The following is a 24,736-nucleotide window of genomic DNA, read 5'->3' as shown; positions in this document are numbered from 1 at the left end:
AATAAACTGCCAGCTAATATATAAATGGTGAATTTATTTCTATTGTATGGTGACATGAGAATATGAAGCAAGGACTGTGTGTTCCATTATGAGTCACAGCTCAGAAATCTCCACATTTCATTCATGACTTTGGGTGCATAAATCAGAGCAAGTACGAAGGTAGAGATTCTTTTCTGCAGGGAATTGAAGGTGCTAGTAAATATAGTAGTCGTAACACCTTGACTTTGAGTAGCGCTGCTGAGAATCTATCCTCCATCACTTTCTTCAGGGTACAGCTTGTGGAAGAAATAAGAATAAAAAGGAGGAAAAACATTGCCTTCTTAATCCAGCTGAAATTCCAAAACCCATTTTATCAGTATTTTCAGTGAAAGGATCTTGTTATTACAAAACACATCGGCTCTTCTTAACGAAGACAGCTTGTCAGCTTTTAGGTATTGTCATAAAGCTATTAATGTATATGTTAATGGAATTTTTTTTTTAAATAGAAGTTTAGTCTGTGTGTGTGTCCTAATTGATGTGAAGCCAGCTAGTCTGGGCGTTTTGATGCATAGAAAGAAGTAGGCTTGAAATGGTAATTAGATAAACATGGGGGCAATTTGCATTTTTAAAGAGCATTCAAGAATGAGAGTGAAATCTTGCACCTAGCTAGAAGATACCAAGCAATGTTTATATTCCTAAAAGAATTGGTACTATGAAAGTGGTTCAAAGTGCCTGGAGATACAATGAGAATTTACATTCGAAGGGGAAGGCTGGGTTTGACAAAAAGGGGTTTGTGTGTGCAGGTCAGAGGCATGTAAGGCCTAAGCCTGTAAGCCTACAACTGTCTGCAAAGGAACAAATTGAAAGGAACCTCATTTTGAATTTGTAAGGTGAAAATTGCTTTCCCTGGTATCTGTTTAAGTCTATTGGTTATTGTTGCCTTAGTGGAGATTAATTTTGGAATTTGTTAAAAGTTATGATAGTAGTAATTTGTAGCCATGTGTATGTGTTTAATTTGTTATAAATTAATAAATGTTTCATTTAGTTTGATATAAAAACCTCTTGAGAACTGGTGGTCTTATTCCTGAATTTAGAGCTGCATCTCAAACATACCAATTGAAAATGTAGGCTATGACAGTTGTTTAAAGTTTCCCTCTGGGATTTTAAATAACAGCCTTTACCAATTGCTGTGTCATAACAATATACAAACCAGAGGCATAAAAGTGGCTACTTATTATTGAAGTTCAGGTTCCAGTCTCACATTGAGACCCTTTCCTTGGGCTTGACATGCATATAATAAGAAATCATTATCAAAGATCACCCATCGACAAGATAATGAAAAGATCAAGCTTTCATGCAATCTGTTGAACAATGGATCTGAACGGAACCTCCCACTCTTCCAGATCATAAAAACTAAGAATTATCTCAAGCCTTTACTCCCAAATCAAAGTAGATGAATATCTCCAACCTCACTTTCCATTCCATGTCCTGAACATGCCTCCTCACAAATCCATGCCCATGTCTCTCATATCTCCAATCAGTTTTTCACCCCGTCACAACATTGATGTGCTCCAAATCAAGTCACAATCAATATTTTCTGTTGCTGTGGTGTACTATCCCTTCTTGGCATCTTTCACTCTCTGTTGCTGGTCTCCTAAACTCAACCCTGTATAAACTATTGCTCATGCACAACTCTATCACCACTGCCTGTTGCAAATTCCCACCTCAGTGATGTGTTTTTCAAAATCTTTTATATTAAAGACAATATGTAAATATAAATTGTTCTAAGTGCAGGAGAAGCCATGTGTTAGACACAGTAGATTTAAAAAAAATAACTGGAGGAAATTACTTCATAGGCAGATACAGAACATGATTCCATAAATAGATGCTACATAAGCATCTCATGTCACTTTTGCTGTTATTCGGGTATGTGATCCTGGTATCTTGCAAGCAAACATTTCAACAATTCAGCCACACAGTTATTTGCTTTCACTGATCTCTAAGCTATCCGCTCAAGTGTTTGAGTACAAGCAGTCCCAAAGTGACAACCACAGTAATTCCTAAAATGCTTCCCAAGTTTTACAGTGTATTTATAGCAACATTGCAAACCATGATCTGAGTAGTTGATATGACCATATAGCCATCTCAATTGTTATCAAATATTATCCTAAAAAGGACAGGAATTAATAGTAACCCTTACCTCACAAGAATATCAGTATATTTAAAGTTAACCCAGAATAAGTACTGGCAATCTACATTGTTTCACACAAATACATTTTCAAATAAAGACTAGAAACATAAATTCAGTCAGGATGTTTTTCATTCTGCAGAAACTAGATATATAAATGATAAATGAATGTCAGCACGGATTTGTGAAAAGCAAGTTGTATTTGACTACCTTGATTGAGTTCTTTGATGAAGTTAGAGAGTTGATGAGAGCAATGCTGTTGATGTTGCGTATACTGACTTTCGAAAGACATTTGAGAAAACAACCCACAATAGACTTGCCCATGGGATTAAAGGGATATTAGCAGCATAGATACAAAACTGGCTAAGAGGCAGAAAGCAGAGAATGGTGGTGTGCAGTTGCTATTCAGACTGGAGGGAAGTATACAGTGACGTTTCCCAGGGGTTGTTACTAGGACCATTATTTTTTTTGATACATATTAATGACCTGGACTTGGGCATATATGGCATCATTTCAAAGTTTGCAAATGACACAAAACTCAAAAATGTAGTAAACAATGAGGAAATAGTAATAGACTTCAGGGGGACATAGACTGGTGAAATGGGCAGACACATGACAGATTAAATTTAATACAGGGAAGAATGAAGTGATCTATTTTGGTAGGAATATGAGGAGGGGCAATATAAATTACACTTTTAAAGAGAATGCACAGAGACACCTGGGGCTGTAAATATACAAATCCTTGAAGGTGCCAGGTCAAGTTGTTAAAAATAGCAAGTGGCTTTATAAAGAGAAGAGAATGCAAGGAAGTCACACTAAACCTTTATAAACACCAGATAGGCTTCAGTGTAGGATTGTGTTCAGCTCTGGGCACCACAAGATAGGAAGGATGCCAAGGCCTTTGAGGAGTGGAGAAGAGATTTATTAGAATTTTTTTCTTTATTCTTTCATGGGAAGTGGGCATCACTGGCAAGGCCAGCATTTGTTGCCCATCTCTAATTGCCCTTGCTGAATGACTTGCTGTGCCATTTCAGAGGGCAGTTACGAGTTACCACATTGCTGTGGATCTGGAATTACCTGTAGGCCAGGTGGCAGATTTCCTTCCCTAAAGGACATTAGTGAACCAGATAGGTTTTTACAGCAATCAAAGATCATTTCATGGTCACCATTACTGAGACTAGCTTTCAATTTCAGACTTAATTAAATTAATTTAAATTCCACCAGCTGCCACGGTGGGAATTGAACCCAGATGATTAGCCTGAGCATCTGAATTACTAGTTCAGTGACATTACCACTATACCACCATCTCCCAACAAAATGGAATAGTACCAGAAGTGAGGGACTTCAGTTATGTGAAGAAACTGGAGAGGCTGGGGTTTTTCTCTTTTGAACAGAGAACTTGAAGGGGAGATTTAATAGAGGTGTTCAAAGTTATTCATGGTTTTGAATAAGTGTAAATAAGGAGGAACCGTTTCCAGTGGCCGAAAGGCCACAGGACACAGATTGAAGGTGATAGAAAAAAGAGCCAGAGGTAACGTGCAGAAAATATTGTTATGACCATAGCAGATGTTAATTGCTGAGTAAACCAAATCCCAGAGGGAAACTTGGCTTATGGGCCATACCTTCTTTTTTGTATTCTGAAAACGAGAAGAAAGCTTACTGGTCTCAGCAGCAAGTCGACCACTGACACTTTTGGCATTTTAAAAATTAAAAGTAAAAGTTTTACTAACAAGAAGAAAAGAAAACTTGGGCACACAAGATTACAGTTATACAGTTAAAATTAGTCTTACTAAACATTCCCCAAAAAACTCCCTCCTTGGTCATACTCGCAAGAAAACACCTTCCAGGCAGCATTCCCTTATAGATGTTTAACTATAAAAATCCAGTACTGGCACCCAAGACAAACTGCTGTGGCTTTAATAAAGGGATATCACATGACCTCTTAAACTCTCTTCCACTCTGTTGTGGAAATCCAGGACTCCAGAATAAGACAGCTTTTTGCAGCCCAAGACTTATCCTGCTTGACTGGATGGCTGATTCAAACTGCATCTTCTCCCAGCCTAAAGGCTGTTTCCAGGAGATCTTCCTCATACAGCCAACAACCAACCACTAAACTCTTCATAGTAACTCTAACGTTCCCTTTTCCCCCCCTTTCATCTCAGGTTCCATTGTTCTCACAACTTTTGAAACTCATCTTTCCAAATATAAAATCTTTCATGTTTCTATTTTAAGTTTCTGCTTTCGGATCAATAAAATGTAATATACCCTCTTCTGTTTACCCATGGACCTCCCCTAAGATGCAAAAATGTTTCTTGTGACCTCTGATATTCAAACAAACTCTCACCCTTTCTAAAAATGCAAATGTTAGATTTGAACCTATTTACTTGTACCTCAAACCCACATGATATCTCATTACAAATGCACACTGATGCCTCTATCCTTTCACGTCTTAATCTCCCAGACAACCTGTCTCTAGTAACCTTTCCCCAGCTTAATTAAATAATTTACACACACACAGACACACAGCCTTTTTCATGGAATAATCAATATTCCCCAAAAATATTTTAAAGTCTATTCTCACAATATTTACGGAGCGACTGCACTGAAATAATAACTTTTAAAAGGGAATTAGATAAATATTTGAAGATATATTTGAAAGCAAAACAAGGGTACGAGGGAAGAGCAGGGGAGTGGAACTAACTGAATAGCTCTGCCAGTACAGGTCTCTTTCTTGGCGCTATCATTTTACAATTCTATGTTATGATTTAAATTACATAGACAAAGAAAATATTTCATAAATTCCCCCAACTAAATTTGCATTTACAGTTCAAGTACAAATAGAATACTTGACATTTATATACAGGTCGAGTATCCTTTATCTGAAATCCTTGGGGCCGATTGCATTTCAGGTAATTTCGGTTTTCAGATACCGCATATAAACTTACTTTACAATAACCTTAGTCTAGGCTAGCTATAGTCTAAATTAAATAAAATGGCTAGAAGAGTAAGATGTATGACTGAATAATAAATGCAGGGTACCCATAAGTTTCTTTTTGACATGTTCACCACAAAAATCGTAAGGTAAACAGTGCAGACAAACAACTAGACTTCCTGCGCTAAAAGTCACCGAGGTTCAAAAAGAGAGCGGCTTTTGGGTGCATTTGGTTTTCGGACATAAGGATGAAGAAAACTCAACCTATAAATGCTTAATGGACTGCAGCGGGACAGATTTCCCGAACATTTCCTTATCACTACTTTAATACCTTCTAAAAGAGAAATCCAATTTTAATTTTGCACAACAACACTTCAATTTGTGTGCTATGCACCAATTCCTAAAATTCTGCAATTTAATACAGATCCTGGAAAAATTGGTAATGCTAGGTGGGTTTGAGCGCAAGATGCGAATCATTATGAAGGTAGGAACATGTAGAATTCTGGGTTCAACAATGTAGTGAAATTCAATGTTGAACTCCAGTCAAGGTAAACAGCCAAGTTAAAAATTGTTTAACAAGTGAACGTTGCAAATTCATCGGGGGAGGGGGAAAGCTGTCAAATCAACTTAGCCTATTATATATAAAATTCTAACATTTCTGAAAAATTGATCTAATTAGCATACATTCTTGACCCTCATGTGAATTCTAAAAACATATACACCCAATTACATTTTTCTCTCATCCCAGGGAATTATTATAGCTTTGATTGGATGGTTGCCTGACAATGCAAACTAAATGCATTGATTTTCAAAACTTGCAATAACAATATTCTTCTGCACTTTCAGGATGCTTCGTCAGCTAGTTCTATAAACATCACTCATCAGCTCTGGCGCAGACATCAATCCTCCACAGCAATAACAAAAACACGAAACCCCTTCAGCAAAGGATTTTTATCCAAGGGCTTAAAAATTTGCTTGGCCACAACAAGTGCTATTGGGTGCCACTCACTTCTCCCAAAGAAACCCACTATACTAGGATCATTCTGGAGAGCAAAGGTAACCTCCTGATTTTGTTTTCTCTCCACTACACACAAGCTCTTAAAAATACCTCTGCCCTTCTCACTCACCTCAAACTGCGACCGCATCCTCCCCATCAAATGCCCTCAGATTCAACTACATGCTAGGAGTTCATGGCCTTCTTTATCACTGTGGTTGGGGCTTTCTGTTCAGCTGCCTGTGCTGCTCCTGCATCCCTTCCCTTCCCTTCCCTTTGTTTACCAAGCCAGCCCTTTCCCCATTCCCCTCACACACACTTTGAGCTCATCTTGACAAGACACATCTCTTGCTGTTTGACACCATTCCCACTGAGCTGCTGACCAACTAATGCCCTTCCTGATCCTAATTCTACCTGACATTGTAAATGGTTTCCTATCCTCAGATAATGTCACTTTCCCTTTCAAAATGACCATCATCACACCCTCCTTAAAAAATCCACCTTCAAGTCTGCTGCTCTTGAAAACCAACGCCCCCATCTCCCAGGGTGTTAGAAGTTTTGTTACCTTCTAAATCCGTGCCATTTTTATCCCCACACCATGCTTGAATCTCTCCTTTCAAATTTTTGGCATTGCCATAAATTGTAATGGCCTTAGCCAAAGTCACAAATGATACCCTTTGTGACTGTGACCATGATGCATTACCCCTCCTTGATATTTCTGCAAACAACATTGTCAAGCACACCTCCAATAGCTTTGTCCAGATCAGTGGAATTGCCTTAATTCGATTCCACTCTGACCTATCGTAATGTAGCCAGAACATTTCTAGTAATACTTTATCTTCCATTGATCAGACTGTACTTTAACAACTGTGTGCAGTTCTAGTCTCTGACAAAAGAGAGATACATTCATGTACCTTCATCTTTTTCTGGCCGGCACAGGCATAAAGGGCTGAATGGCCTCTTTTTGCGCTGTAACTTTTTTATGATTCTAAGAGGCAGTGCAGAGAAAAGGCACAAAGCTGCTCCCTAATGTTAATGGTCTGGGTTTTGACAAATGATAGAAAAAACGCTGGATTTGATGAGAGCACCAGCAGCTCTGAAGCCTCAGCAGCTCCACCAAGAGAGATGGACACAGCTGAGGCAGGTCAGAGAACATGAGGGTTCCTCAAATTGGAGGGAAGGAGTGGAAACTCCTCTGATTGGAACATTGGGGTCACGGGGGATGCCTTTCACCCCTGCAGCTTCCTCTTCAGGGCATGGAGCCTCAGGAACAGACGAGCCCCAAGATGGCAGCAGGGATGTTGTTCCACAAAGCTGCAGCTTCCACAATCATTGGGGCATTGCCCACTGCCAGTGGTCCTGAAAATTCTCCCCGGTAGGGGGTTTAATTATTTAAAGTGGCTGCCAGCCTCCAGACCCCTGCCTCCCAGCCCAACACCCTGGGACCAGTAATATTCTGCCTGAAGAGTCTGCCATGAAGTATATTGAAGTATGCAAGATTGTCAAGGGAATAGAAATATAAATCTAGAATACTATTTTGTAATTTAATTTAAAGAAAGATGAGGTGACATAGGTTCAAACTAGTAAAAGATAAATTTAGGAATGATATCAGCAAAGTCTTCCTTACATTAAACAGTGATCAAAGTACAAACAAACATTCAGGATGATTGATGGAGGCAAATACCTGGAATATTTTATGGATGATCAAATGGGAAACTGTAGGACCTTTCTGTATAGATGAATTACCAGGAGTTTAACTATCCTTCGCATCCATAGCTATGTCATGATTTATATCAATATTTGCTACATTTATAATGAACACAAAATAATTAATTTATCAAAAGCTATTGCAACGAGTTTCTGTGAAATCTATGTTCTCATTAAAATTGAGGAAAAAACCTGAAATTAGTTATATCAGTAACCTGCTCACAACAGTCATCTTGATTTCCCTGTCATAGTTGAAGCGTATGTAATATATTGAACATTACAAACCTTTCAATAGCTTTGTGTCTTGTGTGACTTTGGTATGATGGTCTTCTGCTATAAGGGTGGCTTAACAAAAACAAAAGATCAATATTATACAAAACTTAAAAGGTGCAACACAAAATGTACTGATACAATAATGTATGGTACCAGAAGTATATGCGTTTACCAGATTATACAGGAAGTACATTTTTCCTTTCAGCAAAGGAAATTTGTTTAAAGGTGCCATCAGTAAAGGTTTTGCAGCAAGTCACCAGTCCTCTCATTTGAAGAATAATATGCAGTGCAGATAGAGTAGAAATTAACTACACCGAAAGAAAGCTGAAGGGTTGTGTTACAGATACCTGATTACTATATAAACCATGATAAAAATTACATTAAATCGCCCAATTATGAATCAAAACCTTGCCAGAACTACTGAAATTGCAGCACAGGAGGCCATTCAATCATGTAAGCCTATGCGAGTGCAAGCTCTTTAGTTGGAACAATTTCTCTAGCACAATTTCCACACCCTTTCCCATATCCTTTTAATATACTTTCATTTTTAAATACTTATCCCATTATTTTTTAAATGGTTAAAGCCTCAAGCCCAATAATTACATTTGCCGACGCATTCCATGTTTGAATAATGTGTAAACAAAGTCTTCTAAATTTCCTTTAAGCCTATGTCCACTATTGTCAATTAATTGACTGTAAACTATCACTATTTAACCTCTCAAAAAGTGAATATTTTATAAATCTCTATTAGATCCTCACTTAAGCAAAAATATAATTGAGAAGGAATGCAAGTTAATCCTTGGATGCAAGGATGGTTTGCTTTTGGTGCTATCAGGAAAAGCCTCAGGATAACTGGAGGTGGGCAATAAACACTGGTGTTACCAGCAACACACAAGTCACTTGATTAAAATTAATAATGAATTATTTAAACCTTTATACAAGCTAGTATATACTTTCTGGTTATCCAGATGTGTCAATGATAAAACATGCATTGAGAGACTGCCATTTCAGTCTCATTGAGTCTGCTGAATCATATTATCTGCAGATTGCAAATAAAATTTATCTGCAATCGTCTGCTTGTCGAGTGAAATAGGATACTTCTAGGATTGGATGTTAAACTTGAAAACCAACCCTCAAAATGTTGTTCAGACCTTGATTTTTTTTCCAAGCATGAGATATTAACTCAAAATTTGTAGGTTGAGAAGGAGCTATGTTGAACTAGTTAAGCTGGACAAATCAGTGTGCCTCATTCAATATTACCACAAAACCCGATACAAATGCTTCAGATTACATCAGGGCCTTAAAACATTAACAACCAGCATAGAACCAATTGCTGACATGCAGTACCACATTGTTGAGCAGGCTTGCGAGCAAGTTTGGTGAAACTATGAGAGGCTCAGAGGATCGCTATACCTTTTCCATAGCCATGCATGTTATTGTAGATTGTTGCTTGACTGACGTCTCTTTCTTCGAATGCTTTCGAAGTAATCCCTGCACACATTTTATTCCATCTGACCTGGAGTTGGAGATATCAGCAACAACATGCAAGGCCTTCCTTGGGCTGGGCATTGCTAACCAGACCCACATTTATTTCCCATCCCTAGTTGCCCCGAAATGGTGCTGAGGCTACAGGGAAAAGGCAGGATAATAGATTGCCCTTGCAGAGCTGGCACAGATATGATAGGCCGAATGGACTCCTTCTATGTTGTAACCATCTATGATTTTAGGTCAGACAGGGTAATGATGGCAGGCATTTTCATTGTAAGAACATTAATCGACCTGTTGGTTTTTATGGCAATCTAACAACTGGGGGAGGCAGTGGCATATTTACTGGACTAGTAATCCGGAGGCCCAGGGTAATGCTCTGGGGACCCAGGTTCAAATCCCACCACAGCAGATGGTGGGAATCCAATAAAAATCTGGAATTAAAAAGTATGACGAAACCACTGTCAATCGCCATAAAAACCCATCTGGTTCACCAATGTCCTTTATGGGAGGAAATCTGCTGTCCTTTCCTGGTCTGGTCTATATAGGCAGAATTTTGCCTTCGTTGGGTGGGCACGGCAGGTAGGCTCGGAAGCGGTTGTGAAGCTGACCGCTGCCTGCGATTGGGCCCGGGAGGAGCGCAAGCACGGAAGTGTGCACATTCGCGGGGGTGCGCTCAGTAAAAGAAGTTTGAAAGTAAAATACAAGGAATTTTATAATGTTAATAACATCTCCCTTCATGTGGCTCTGTCACATGAGCAGGGACATGTTAGAAATTAGTTTGAAAATTTTTAATTTTTCTTAAAATCACTGAATGAAACCTCATCCCGCCTGTCGATGCACTTTTGCAACAAATCCAAAGGCCACTTGGCCTTTTCACCTGCCTGCCAACAGTGAAGTTGGACAGGCAGCGAAAAACTTCATTTAATTAGAACTTTAATGGCCTTAATATGCCTGTTAATTGTCGGTGGCGCACTGCCGACTCCGTGAGCACCTGCTGACCGAAATATTGCTCGAGTGTGTGATGACATAAGGATGCTTGCCCGCGTCATCGCGCGTAATTTTATGCTCGTTCGGGTCAGGCGTGTACCCGCCTAACAAGCGCAATATTCTGCCCCATGTGACTCCAGACCCACAGCTGAACAAAGGCAATTAGGGATGGGCAATAAATGCTGGCCTAGCCAGTGATGCCCACATCCCACAAATGAATGAACAAAAAATTCATGGTCACATTTGCATTATTTTCATTTTTTTTTAAAAAGAAAATCTGAATTCAAATTATCAAATTACTATGGTTGCATTTGAACTTAATGTTCTTCAAGTTATTAGGCCAAGCCTCTGGATTACTAGTCTAGTAACACAGCTGCTACACTAACTTACTCATACCTGCACTTAAAAAAAAAAATTGGACATCCTTATCATGAGAAGGTTTATGAAGCCCTCTGCTTAATTTATTCCAGGCTTCATATTCACAGGATGTCACAACATGTAGTAGGGAAATGTCATCAGTTCCTGAAGCACAGAGATGGATCTGTGACATTCCAAGTGAGTCTCAAAAGCAAGAGCTAGCATCAACTGGAGCCTGAGGATGACTCAAATCAACAGAAGTATTGAAGCATCAAGCAAGGAAACAGACATTAACTAACAAGCAAAACTGTTAGAATACTATACATTACTTCCTTCATAAAAACAAAAAACTAAAAACTATTGCGGATGCAGGAAATCCAAAACAAAAACAGAATTACCTGGAAAAACTCAGCAGGTCTGGCAGCATCGGTGGAGAAGAAAAGAGTTGACGTTTCGAGTCCTCACGACCCTTCAACAGAACTGAGTATAGTTAGGAGAGGGGTGAAATATAAGCTGGTTTAAGTTGGGGGGGGGTGTGGTTGTATGGACAAGCAAGCAGTGATAGGAGCAGATAATCAAAAGATGTCACAGACAAAAGGAACAAAGAGGTGTTGAAGGTGGTGATATTATCTAAGAAAATGTGCTAATTAAGAATGGATGGCAGGACACTCAAGGTACAGCTCTAGTGGGGTTGGGGTGGAAAGACTGACAAGGTATTAGTTGTCAAAGGATGATCCTTTGAATGTGGAGGCTGGTGGGATGATAAGTGAGGACAAGGGGGACCCTATCATGTTTCTGGGAGGGAGGAGAAGGCGTGAGAGCGGATGCGCGGGAGATGGGCCGGACACGGTTGAGGGCCCTGTCAACGACCGTGGGTGGAAAACCTCGGTTAAGGAAGAAGGATCATCCTCCGCCATTTCCGCCAACTCCAGCATGATGCCACCACCAAACACATCTTCCCTTCACCCCCCCCGGCGGCATTCCGTAGGGATCGTTCCCTCCGGGACACCCTGGTCCACTCCTCCATCACCCCCTACTCCTCAACCCGCACCTATGGCACCTCCCCATGCCCACGCAGAAGATGCAACAACTGCCCCTTCACTTCCTCTCTCCTCACCGTCCAAGGGCCCAAACACTCCTTTCAAGTGAAGCAGCATTTCACTTGCATTTCCCCTAACTTAGTCAACTGCATTCGTTGCTCCCAATGCGGTCTCCTCTACATTGGAGAGACCAAACGCAAACTGGGCAACCGCTTTGCAGAACACTTGCGGTCTGTCCGCAAGAAAGACCCAAACCTCCCTGTCGCTTGCCATTTTAACATTCCACCCTGCTCTCTTGCCCACATGTCTGTCCTTGGCTTGCTGCATTGTTCCAGTGAAGCCCAACGCAAACTGGAGGAACAGCACCTCATCTTCCGACTAGGCACTTTACAGCCTTCCGGGCTGAATATTGAATTCAACAACTTTAGATCTTAAACTCCCTCTCCCCATCCCCACCCCATTTCTTCCCCCTCCCTTTTGTTTTCTTCAATAGTTGATATAGATTTTTCTTTTCCTCCCCTATTTCCATTATTTTTAAATCTACAACTAATACTTTGTTAGTCTTTCCACCCCACCCCCACTAGAGCTGTACCTTGAGTGTCCTGCCATCCATTCTTAATTAGCATATTTTCTTAGATAATATCACCACCTTCAACACCTCTTTGATCCTTTTGTCTGTGACATCTTTTGATTATCTGCTCCTATCGCTGCTTGCTTGTCCCTACAACCACCCCACCCCATAACTTCTCTCTCCCACCCCACCCCCGCCATCTTAAACTAGCTTATATTTCACCCCTCTCCTAACTATACTCAGTTCTGTTGAAGGGTCGTGAGGACTCGAAACGTCGGCTCTATTCTTCTCCACCGATGCTGCCAGACCTGCTGAGTTTTTCCAGGTAATTCTGTGTTGGTGTTATTACTTCCTTCATGTCTTGTTCAAACATGTCTTCCTTCTTCCTTAATCGATGTTTCCCACCCACAGTGGTCAACACTTCCCTCAACTGTGTCCCGCACCTCTGCTCTCACAACCTCCCCTCCCTCAAAGAACCATGAAAGGGCCCCTCTTCTCCTCACTTTTCACCCCACCAGCCTCTGCATTCAAAAGGATCATCCTCCGCCATTTCCACCAACTCCAACATGATGCCACCACCAAACACATCTGCCACTCACCCCACCTCCATCAGAATTCCATAGGGACTATTCCCTCTGGGACATCCTGGTTCACTCCTCCATCAGTCCCAACATCTCATCCCCTTCCCACGGCACCTTCCCACACAATCGCAGAAGGTACAACACCTGCCTCTTTACCTTCTCCCTCCTCAACGTCCAAGGGCCCAAACACTTCAGGTGAAGCAGCACCTCACTTGCACCTCCTTCAATTTGGTCTACTGCATTCATTGCTCCCCTCTACACTGGGGAGACCAAACGCAGACTGGGTGACTGCTTTGCGGAACACCTTCGGTCTGTCTGCAAGCGTGACCCAGGCATTCCTGTTGCTTGCCATTTCAACACACCATCCTGCTCTCATGCCCATTCTTGGCCTGCTGCAACGTTCCAGTGAAGCCCAACGCAAACTGGAGGAACAGCACTTCATCTTGCGATTAGGCACTTTACAGCCTTCCAGACTTAACATTGAGTTCAACAACTTCAGACCACAAACTTTTTTAACCACTTATTTAAATTTTTATTCATTGTTTTATCCCCTTTTTAAATCCCCCTTTTTATCCCTTTTTCTAATCTTTTTCCCCAACCACTGCCCCCCGCCACCCCCAAAAAGGCTGTTACTTGTTCCAAGTTGTTCTTTCAGAGTGCTTACCCTTGTTCTGCTATTAACACATTCTGCTTTCTTACCTTTATGCCACTATCAGCACCTTCTTTAGCCCTTACCACTACCATTGGCACTCCCTTTGCCTTTTTGTCCGTGACATGTGTCAATCTCTCCTTAGCTCCCACCTATCGCTGGCCTTCTATCCAGCTTCACCTGCTCCACCCCCCTTAAACAGTATAAATTTAATCACATTTCTACTTCTCTTTAGCTCTGAAGAAGGGTCATACAGGCCCGAAATGTTAACTCTGTTTCTCTCTCCACAGATGCTGTCAGACCTGCTGAGTTTTTCCAGCATTTTCTGTTTTTATTTTACATTAAAAGTCTTGTTTGTTAATGCAGTTCCCATCAGATAACACTGACTTCTTGTGGCACACTCCTTTCCAAATTAATCTTGCCCATCCATTTACTTACCACTCCAAAGCTGGCCTCGGAATAGGTAGGTGCTACCGCTTACTTACTTTTGAGACCTCTCAGATATACCCTGAAATAGGCTGTGCAGTACTACAACCAGTGTCACACGATAATTTAAACAAGTATTATGGATTTTGGGCACCGTCTACGTTAGAGGTAATAAAACCAAGCCAGAGATCCAATGCTACCTGCTCTGTTTCCGCCATAACTAGTATCCGCACCCTTGGCCACTGCTGCCTGTCACCCTCCCTCACATCCCAAGCTTTGAGAACAACCAGAGTGGCAAAAATTACTTGGGAAACCTTGTATGAAAAATGCAGTTACTTTCTTATTTTGCATATAGTTCTACTGCTTAGGAAACGCTTGTAACAAACCTCCAATGTCGCAACTGGATTACTGCCAGTAATGAACACAAATTCAGCTTAATGTCTGAATGCAATAGATTTAGCCAAGATGGATCATCCATTCAGCACTTTGGGCTGCAGATTGTAGCAAATGCTTCAGCCTTATCTTTTGCACTGATGTGCTGTGCTCCCCCATCATCGACGATGGGGATATTTGTGGGGCTGCCTCCTCCAGTGAGTTGTTTAATTGTCCACCACAAGTAGATGTGGCATGACTGCGGAGCTTAGATCTGATCTGTTGGTTGTGGGATCATTTAGCTCTGTCTATCATTTGCTACTTCTGCTGTTTGACACGGAAGTAGTCCTGTGCAATAGCTTCACCAGGTTGACACCTCATTTTTAGGTAGGCCTGGTGCTGCTCCTGGCATGCCCTCTTGCACTCTTCATTGAAGCAGGGTTGATTCCCTGGCTTGATGGTAATGGTAGAGTGGGTACATGTTGGGCCATGAGGTTATAGATTGTGGCTGAGTGCAATTCTGCTGCTGCTGGCCCATAGCACCTCATGTGCCAGTCTTGAGTCACTAAATCTGTTTGAAATCTATCCCATTTAGCACTGTGGTAGTGCCACACGACACGATGGAGAGTATCCTCAATGTGAAGATGGGACTTCATCTCCACAAGGACTGTGCGGTGGTTAATCCTACTGATTATTGTCATAGGCAGATACATCTGCGGCAAGCAGGTTGGTGAGGATGAGGTCAAGTATGTTTTTCCCACTTGTTGGCAGGGGATATGCCGGGCCATGAGGTTATAGATTGTGCTTGTGCACAATTCTGCTGCTGTTGATGGCCAGTCTTTAGTTGTTAGGTCTGTTTGAAATCTATCCCATTTAGCACGGTGGTAGTGCCACACAACACGATGGAGGGTATCCTCAATGTGAAGGCAGGACTTCGCCTGACCAAAAGTACTGACCATACTCACCCAGCCCTCGCTTGCTAAACTCAGAACATGATGTCTAACATTAGATGTGATTCCGCGATTTGGCAGCATTTGCTGAACAATCCTGAGTGTGCCAAGAATAACACTAACAAGCAATTTAGGATTATCAGTCAGGTTTGCAATCTAGCTTGCTAGAAGATACATATGCAGAGACTTATCCTCTGCAGGCAAAAGGAATATGCCCAGGCATTGCACCCTTTGGAATAAACAAAAGCTTGGGGGATATTTGGTGCATTCACCATGGCAACGTCTCGACCAATTAGAGCCAACTTGCCAACCAGTATGAATTGTTGGTCCTTTTGAAATTTGGCATTCTTGTGTCTGTCTTGATGAGTGCAAGACAAAAAGCTTCAACAGCATGTCTCTTTTCTCAGCAATACTCAAGCTCCATACTACCAAGCTCTCCATTTCTGTTCCTGGTACCATATTTTATGCAAAATTGGCTGTCACATTTCCTGCATTGTAACAGTGCAAAAAAACGTAATTGGCTATATAGCACTTTGGATGGCCTTAAGTTGCGAAAGGTGTTAAACTGATTTAAGTTCTTCTTTTACCCACAATCTGTTACATATTCCCAGCCATACTCCTCTAAATAGTAGGACAAAATAGTTAAAAACAAACTTTGTTTGAAAGCTAGGATGTACAAGTTCCATGTAAATATACACAGTCAAAACTTGAGTCCAGAGGGGTCAGAAACTAATATTCTAACAAGGTGCAACTAGCTTAATTTCTGCACAATAGTGGCATTTGTATTATATTGTATGTACCACTGATTACAACAATGTATTCTGCAACACCTAGGGGATAAGGTTAGATTAGATTGATTTACAGGCCTAACCCGCCAAGCCTCTTATCAGATAACAACTCCCAAGGGAACTAGACCATGAAAAGCCAAAATTAACTTTTTCATTTAGCAACAGTTAGCTGCTGTCCTGTTACAGGCTACCATAATACGCCACATGATCTGATCAAATTTTAAGACTCTTCCAGTAGTTCAATGGGAAGATATACCAGGGACTTTGCTGGTCCCAGATTTAATCCCTAATATGTGCAGGATTATATGTGTCTCTGTGCTACAAAGGCCTTAGCTTTCTTGTGCTTTTGGAGGTGAACTGCAAATCACCAGTGATTACTGCTCTTTACCACTATTAAGCAATTCAGGCTAGAAAGCCCACCAATTACAGGCCAGCCAGTTCAACCTCGGTGGTAGGGAGGCTTTTAGAAATGATAATTTGAGACAAATTATCATTTGGACAAATACAGATTAATTAAGGAAAGCCAGCATGGATTTGTTAAGGGCAATCTGTGTTTAACTAACTTACTTGAGTTTTTTGATGAGGTCATAGAGAGGGTTGATGAGGGTAATGCTGTTGGTATGATGCACATGGATTTCTAAAAGGCATTTGATAAAGTGCCACATAACAGGCTTGTCAGCAAAGTTAGAGGAATAAAAGGGGCAGTAATAGATACAAAATTGGCTGAGTGACAGAAGAGAGTGGTGATGAATAGCTGTTTTTCAGACTGGAAGAAGATATATAGTAGGGTTCCCCAGGGATTGGTGACCCTTTTTCTTGATATATATTAATGACCCAGACTGGGTGTAATTTAGATGTACGGGGCACAATTTTAAAATTTGCGGATGACAAGAAACTTGGAACAATTGTGGACTGTGAGGAAGATTGTTTAAATTTCAAAAAGAGAGGCAGGCTGGTGGAATGCACGGACATGGGGGTAGATGAAATCTAATGCAGAGAAGTGTCAAGTGACTCATTTTGATGAGAAGAATGAGGAGAGGCAACATAAGATAAAGGATTCCAAATGCGGGAGCAAAAGCAGAGGGACCTGAGAGTATATGTGCACAAATCCTTGAAGGTGGCAGGGTAGGTTGAGAAAACAGATAATAAAGCATTCAGGATCCTGGGCTTTATAAATAGGGAAAGAGAGTGCAAAAGTAAGGAAGTTATGATAAACCCGCATAAAATTGATTGTAGCTTTTGAGGAATTAACAAGGAGGATTGATCACAGTAGTGCAGTTGATGTGGTCTACATTGATTTTAGCAAGGTTTTTGACAAGGTCTGCATGGCAGACTGGTTAAAATAATAAAAACCCAAGGGATCCAGGGGAATGGAGCAAGCTGGATACAAAATTGGTTCAGTGGCAGGAAACAAAGGATAATTGTTAAAAACAAAAACAAAAATACCTGGAAAAACTCAGCAGGTCTGGCAGCATCTGCAGAGAGGAGCACAGTTAACATTTTGAGTGCGAATGACCCTTCAGCAGAACTAAGTAAAAATAGAAAAGAGGTGAAATATAAGCTGGTTTAAGGGGGTGGGGGTAGAGCTGGATAGAGGGCCAGTGATAGGTGGAGATAACCAAAAGATGTCACAGACAAAAGAACAAAGAGGTGTTGAAGGTGGTATTATCTGAGGAATGTGCTAATTAAGGGTATAAAGCAAGACAAGGTACAGATAGCCCTAGTGGGGGTGGGGTGGGGTGAAGGAATCAAAGAAGGCTAAAAGGTAGAGATAAAACAATGGATGGAAATACATTTCAAAATAATGGAAGTAGGTGGGAAAAGAAAAATCTATATAAATTATTGGGAAAAAAAAGGGGGGGGGGTGGAAATCAGAAAGGGGGTGGGGATGGAGGAGAGAGTTCATGATCTAAAATTGTTGAACTCAATATTCAGTCCGGAAGGCTGTAAAGTGCCTAGTCGGAAGATGAGATGCTGTTCCTCCAGTTTGCGTTGAGCTTCACTGGAGCAATGCAGCAAGCCAAGGACGGACATGTGGGCATGAGAGCAGGGTGCAGTGTTGAAATGGCAAGTGACAGGGAGGTCTGGGTAATGCTTGCGGACAGACCGAAGGTGTTCTGCAAAGCAGTCACCCAGTCTGCGTTTGGTCTCTCCAATGTAGAGGAAACCGCATTGGGAGCAACAAATGCAATAGACTAAATTGAGGGAAGTGCAAGTGAAATGCTGCTTCACTTGAAAGGAGTGTTTGGGCCCTTGGACGGTGAGGAGAGGGGAAGTAAAGGGGCAGGTGTTGCACCTTCTGCGGTTGCATGGGAAGGTGCCATGGGAGGGGGTTGAGGTGTAGGGGGTGATGGAGGAGTGGACCAGGGTGTCCCGGAGGGAACGATCCCTGCAGAATGCCGCCGGGGGGTGAAGGGAAGATGTGTTTGGCGGTGGCATCATGCTGGAGTAGGCGGAAATGGCGGAGGATGATCCTTTGAATGCGGAGGCTGGTGGGGTGATAAGTGAGGACAAGGGGGACCCTATCATGTTTCTGGGAGGGAGAAGGTGTGAGGGCGGATGCGCGGGAGATGGGCCGGACACGGTTAAGGGCCCTGTCAACCACCATGGGTGGAAAACCTCGGTTAAGAAAGAGGGAGGACATGTCAGAGGAACTGTTTTTGAAAGTGGCATCATCAGAACAGATGCGACGGAGGCAAAGGAACTGAGAGAATGGGATGGAGTCCTTACAGGAAGCGGGGTGTGAGGAGCTGTAGTCGAGGTTGCTGTGGGAGTCGGTAGGCTTGTAATGGATATTGGTGGACAGTCTATCACCAGAAATTGAGACAGAGAGGTCAAGGAATGGAAGTGTCAGAGATGGACCATGTGAAAATGATGGAGGGGTGGAAATTGGAAGCAAAATTAATAAATTTTTCCAGGTCCAGACGAGAGCATGAAGCAGCACTGAAGTAATCATCGATGTACCGGAGAAAGAGTTGTGGGAGGGGGCCGGAGTAGGACTGGAACAAGGAATGTTCCACAAACCCATAAAGAGACAGGCATGGCTGGGGCCCATGCGTTACCCATAGCCATACCTTTTATTTGGAGGAAGTGAGAGGAGTTTAAGGAGAAATTGTTCAGTGTGAGAACATCTCTTTTTACATCTTTCGGTTATCTCCACCTATCACTGGCCCTCTATCCAGCACTACCCCCACCCCCACCCCCGCCACCACACCCACCGCCTTTAAACCAGCTTATATTTCACCTCTTTTCTATTTTTACTTAGTTCTGTTGAAGGGTCATTCGGACTCAAAACGTTAACTGTGCTCCTCTCCGCAGATGCTGCCAGACCTGCTGAGGTTTTCCAGGTATTTTTGTTTTTGTTTTGGATTTCCAGCATCTGCAGTTTTTTGCTTTTATCTTAAAGGATAATTGTTGTTGGGTGTTTTTGTGACTATTTCTAGTAAGGTTCTGCAGGGCTCAGTACTAGGTCCCCTGCTTTTTGTGGTGTATATTAAAGATTTGGGTGAAAATGAAGGGGGAATGATCAAGAAGTTTGCAGATGACACAAGAATTGGCCATGTGGTAGATAAAGAGGAGGATAGCTGTAGACTGCAGGAAGAAATCAACAGACTGATCAGGTGGGCAAAAAAGTGGCAAACGGAATTCGACCCAGAGAAGTGTGAGGTGATGCATTTGGGGAGTTTAAACAAGGCAAAGGAATACACAATAAATGGGAGGATACTGAGAGGTGTAGAGGAAGTGAGGGACCTTGGAGTGAATGTCCACAGGTCCCTGAAGGTTGATAAAGTGGTTGAGAAGGCATATGGAATCCTTCCATTTATTAGCCAAGGCATAGAATAGAAGGGCAGGGAGGTTATACTGGACCATATAAAATATTAGTACTCAAGTTGTGGTCTGTGTGCAGAGTTCTGGTCACTTCATTACAGAAAGAATGTAATTGTATTAGAGATGGTACAAAGGAGATTTACAAGGTTGTTGCCAGGACTGGAAAATTGCAGCTATGAGGAACTTGTGATTCCCCTCCTTGGAACAGAGGAGGCTGAGGGGAGATTTGATCGAGATGTGCAAAATTGTGAGGGGCCTGCATAGAGTGGGTGGGAAGAGCCTATTTACTAGGGAACATAGATTTAGGTTTAACTCCCCAGAGGTTTGCAGGGTCTGGGGCTCACTGCCTGAAAGGATTGTCGGGGCAGAAACCCTCAACTCATTTAAAAGGTGCCTGGATCTGCACATCAAGTGCCATAACCTGCAGGGCTACGGAACAAATGCTGGAAAATGGGAATCGGCCAGCATAGACATGATGGGCCAAGTGGCCTCTTTCTGTGCCGTAAACTTTCTATGACTATGAAAACACTGGTCTGGCCTCAATTGGAGCATTGTGTCTAATTCTGGGCTCTACACTTTAGGAACGACTTGAAGGCATTCAAGAGGGCACAAAAAAGATTCATGGCAATAGTTCCAGGAATCAGGAAATTCAATTTTATGGATAGATTGGTGAAGCTGGGGCTGTTCTCCTTGGAGAAAAGAAGATTTGATAGAGGAGTCTGGTCAGAGTAGATAGGGGGAAACTGTTCCTGATGGCGGAAGGATCGAGAACCAGTGGAAATCGACTTAAGGTGATTGGAAAAAAAAGCAATGGCAACATGAGGAAAATCCTTTTTATGCAGTGAGTGCATTGGATCTGGAACGCACCGCTTCAGAGTGTTGTGGAAGCAGATTCAACGGAAGCTTTCAAAAGAGAATTGGATAATTATTTGAAGAGAAAAAAATTGTAGGGCTGCAGGGAAAAACCTGAGGAGTGGGTCTAGGGGAGCTGCTCCCGTAGAGAGCTGGCATGGACACAGTGGGCCAAATAGCCTTCTGTGTTGTAACAATTCTATGATTAAATGTGCGAATGTCAGCTGAAGATAGAAGCAGGTTTGGCAACTTCTTGAAATTGAATAGCCCAGCCTGGACCTGCAAACAAAGAATGATCACTTGATACATGAATGCTACCATCTAGGGAGTTGCTTCTGTCATGAGTCACTTTCCTGCAGAGGAGAGGCAAAGCTATACTGTACCGAACCTGAACTTTCTGAAAGCTGCAAATAAAAACTGCAAGAATTGGTGCTTCTGAAACAGGTCAATAATTAATATCTGTAAAGCGATTACCACTACAAATAGCACAATCATTTTTGATTTCATTGGCCCACCAAATAATTTGTGTAAATGGCACAAGGCATTTAACACTAAAATTACCACTGGAAATTCACTGTTAATATTTAATGATCAGCCATAAGCCATTCAAATTCTGAAGTAACAAACTGTATTACATATTTCCTTTAATCTCAGTTGAGTATACATTAAATATTGCTAGTGTCATTTATAAATACATCCTCTATATTTTATGAATGGTCGATATAGTTACAAAAATAGTAATGTTTCCTGCATTCTCATGAAACACATGAAATATTGAACATATAAAAGCATTTAGTTTTACGGTATATATAGCAGTGTGGAATTATTTTTGTAAACTTCCTCATCAACATGCACATCAGATCTTGCCTTTTTAAGGCTTATTTTCACTGCCATTTGTTTTTGTTTCAACATGCTTTTAAAATAGCAAAAGTTATTCAGGAAATGTTTTTCTCCTAAACAGTTGATTAAATTGTGATTAAAATCAGCCCACAATATATTGAGCTTTTCTGTTTCTTGAGCATTCCTTTTTTGGTCAAGAACTAAAGCAAGGAATTTGGCAATAGCAATTCTGCTTCTCCCCCCTCCCCACTTCCACAACATACCTTTAAATCTTTCTGAATCGTTCTTTAAGTCCTCTTCTGCAGTTTGATTATTTTCTAGGTGAGATTCAAACATATCTAGAATTTTACAAAGTGCAGAAAAATACAACAATCTGTTAAATGGAAAGTTTTATGACAAATAAGTCCAATTTATTGCAACTGGCACTTCTGAAATTTGTTTGGTGGGGTGGGGAGAGATAAAAGAATGAGGTTCTCTCAAACAAAATCGATCAGCTAATAACACCAGCTGAATTCTTTTCCACCTCAGTAGGATTTAGAGATTTTTCAGGAATCCAGTCGTGGAGGAAAATTGAAAGTCACTGTAAACTGAAAAGCTGATCAGTTCTAAAATACTATAGTTTATTTTTCATGTAAAATGCTAAGATTTGGATAGGGGTACTCAGTTTAATAGTGATGTGTATTTCTATCTTGTGATTGCATGCCAAAGACACTAGTCTAAGTTATGGAGCAGTGTGCGTACAGTTTATACAGTTGTTCCAGGTGGAATTTTTTTACTTTGGCTTTGATCCAAAACTTTAATTTCACTCAAATTTACTAAAATGCATTTTCTAAATTTTATGAAAATATATTTTAATTAAAAAAACACAACATAAATCAATGACTCAGCTGAAAGTTTCTTCCCTCATTTAAAACTGGAAGTGATGTTCCATGTGGAGAATTTCATAGGCAGTGTAATATTACAATGCTGAACAGCTGTGAATTGATGCCTATTTAAGAATAGAAGGCTAAATGTACTTGTGACAACCCAACCACACTCCAGATTCTAAATAGTGTTTTTTAAACAGTTCCTTAAGATGCCTTTGGAGTTTTCTTTTACACTTTGCTGTAGAAGAAATGGCACCAAATATGGCTACGTAAAAAAAGATGATGTGTTTGCTTCTAGTTTTACAGCTTATCCACATATGGAGCCAAGAACCAAATATTCTCAGTTGCTTGGGTAACTGCAGTAAAATGACCCCTTCTACTGAGATGAAAAGTAAAACGAGGTTTCCTGGCAAACAAAGACAAATTATCTATTTTTAAAAAGCCAAACAATTCTACATTTGCCAATAGCCATTTGTCAAATACAGATACTTGCAATAATTATGCAACAAGAAACATAGAATGGACAAGCTGGTAATGCTACCTCTACAACCCATGATAATCACCAAAACAGGTGGTTTCACAGGTGCTTTAAGAAGGAGGGGCACATAGACCAGTTTGCTATCAGAATTGATTACATTTATGGGCCTACAACAGACTGCATGTCAGCTGGTTTGCAAAACCAGTAAGTAGTTTTGGCTTCACTGGCTGGTATGGTTCTTACAGAGGCACTATGATGGCTGGATTCAAATAATAGTATGCACACCCTGCAGTACTTTTTACACATGCATTGTGTGTGCAAATGGGATGTTGTGTTCTGAGGTATGTAAACAAGATAGCAGCACACAAAATAAATCCCACAGACCTTTGAGTTCTTCTACCCTAGCACCACAGTGTGAAGGATCATCTATTGTCTCTCACCAATGAGCATTCTTTCCTGATCTATTAACTTCTTTCCACGCCCGCCTGCGCCTGCTCCCGACCTGCCCACCCAATGGGGAGAAAATTCTCCCCATGTTCTTATTTTAAATTTCAGCACATATACTAAAAAGGAGAAACTAATACATCATAGAATCATAGAAAGTTTACAGCACAGAAAGAGGCTGTTTGGACCATCGTGACAGCACCGGCCGAAAATGAGCCTTCAGCCTAAGCTTACTTTCCAGCATTTGTCTGTAGCCCGACAGGCTACAGCACTTCAGGAGCATATACAGACACCTTTTAAATGAGCTGAGGGTTTCTGTCTCTACTACCCTTTCAGGCAGTGAGTTCCAGACTGCAACCCTCTGGGTGAAAAAAGTTTTCCTCATCTCCCCTCCAATCCTTCTACCAATCACTTTAAATCTATGCCCCCTAGTCACTGACCTCTCTGCTAAAGTGAATAGGCCCTTCCCATCCACTCTATCCAGGCCCCTCACAATTTTGTACATCTCAATGAAATCTTTCCTCAGCCTCCTTTGTTCCAAGGAGAACAACCCCAGCCTATCCAATCTTTCCTCAAAGCTGCAATTTTCCAGTCCTGGCAACATCCTTGTAAATCTCCTCTGTACCCTCTCTAGTGCAATTACATCCTTTCTGTAATGAGCTAACCATAAATGCACGCAGTGCTCAAGCTGTGGCCTAACTAATGTTTTACATAGTTACAGCATAGCCTCTCTGCTCTTAAGCCTCAGCCATTAAATGAAAGGATTTCATTTCCTTCTTAACCACCTTATCGATCTGTCCTACTACCTTCAGGGATCCATGGACATTCACTCCAAGGTCTCTCACTTCCTCTACACCTCTCAGTATCTTTCCATTTATTGTGTATTCCTTTGCCTTGTTTAACCTCCCCAAATGCATCACCTCACACTTCTCTGGGTTGAATTCAATTTGCCACTTTTCTGCCCACCTGACGAGTCCATTGATGTCTTCCTGCAGTCTACAGCTATCCTCCCCACTATCAACCACACGGCCAATTCTTGTGTCGCCTGCAAACTTCTCGATCATTTCCCCTATGTTTATGTCCAAATCATTAATATATACCACAAAAAGCAGGGGGCCTAGTATGGAGCCCTGCGGAACCCCATTG

The 24,736-nt window shown here is 41.4% G+C and overlaps 1 protein-coding gene across 36 annotated transcripts in view; it reads right to left on the bottom strand.

Annotated features, from left to right (window-relative positions):
* slmapa (sarcolemma associated protein a) overlaps positions 1 to 24,736 on the bottom strand; it is a 235,928-nt gene that overhangs the window by 68,157 nt on the left and 143,035 nt on the right. For 20 of the 36 annotated variants that reach the window (XM_078543567.1, XM_078543575.1, XM_078543570.1 and 17 more), the window contains one exon: positions 8,086 to 8,145. In XM_078543567.1, coding sequence (XP_078399693.1) covers positions 8,086 to 8,145 — 60 coding nt within the window. Of the gene's footprint in view, positions 1 to 1,447; positions 1,492 to 2,377; positions 2,475 to 8,085; positions 8,146 to 22,065; positions 22,141 to 24,736 lie in introns of those variants that run through there. The other 16 variants (XM_078543552.1, XM_078543560.1, XM_078543556.1 and 13 more) reach the window with 3 other exon arrangements.

This window comes from Cetorhinus maximus, chromosome 6, assembly GCF_964194155.1.
Source record: "Cetorhinus maximus chromosome 6, sCetMax3.hap1.1, whole genome shotgun sequence".
Lineage (NCBI taxonomy): Eukaryota > Metazoa > Chordata > Chondrichthyes > Lamniformes > Cetorhinidae > Cetorhinus > Cetorhinus maximus.
Note: the sequence above shows the minus strand (reverse complement) of the source record. Positions and strands in the feature narration are given on the sequence as shown.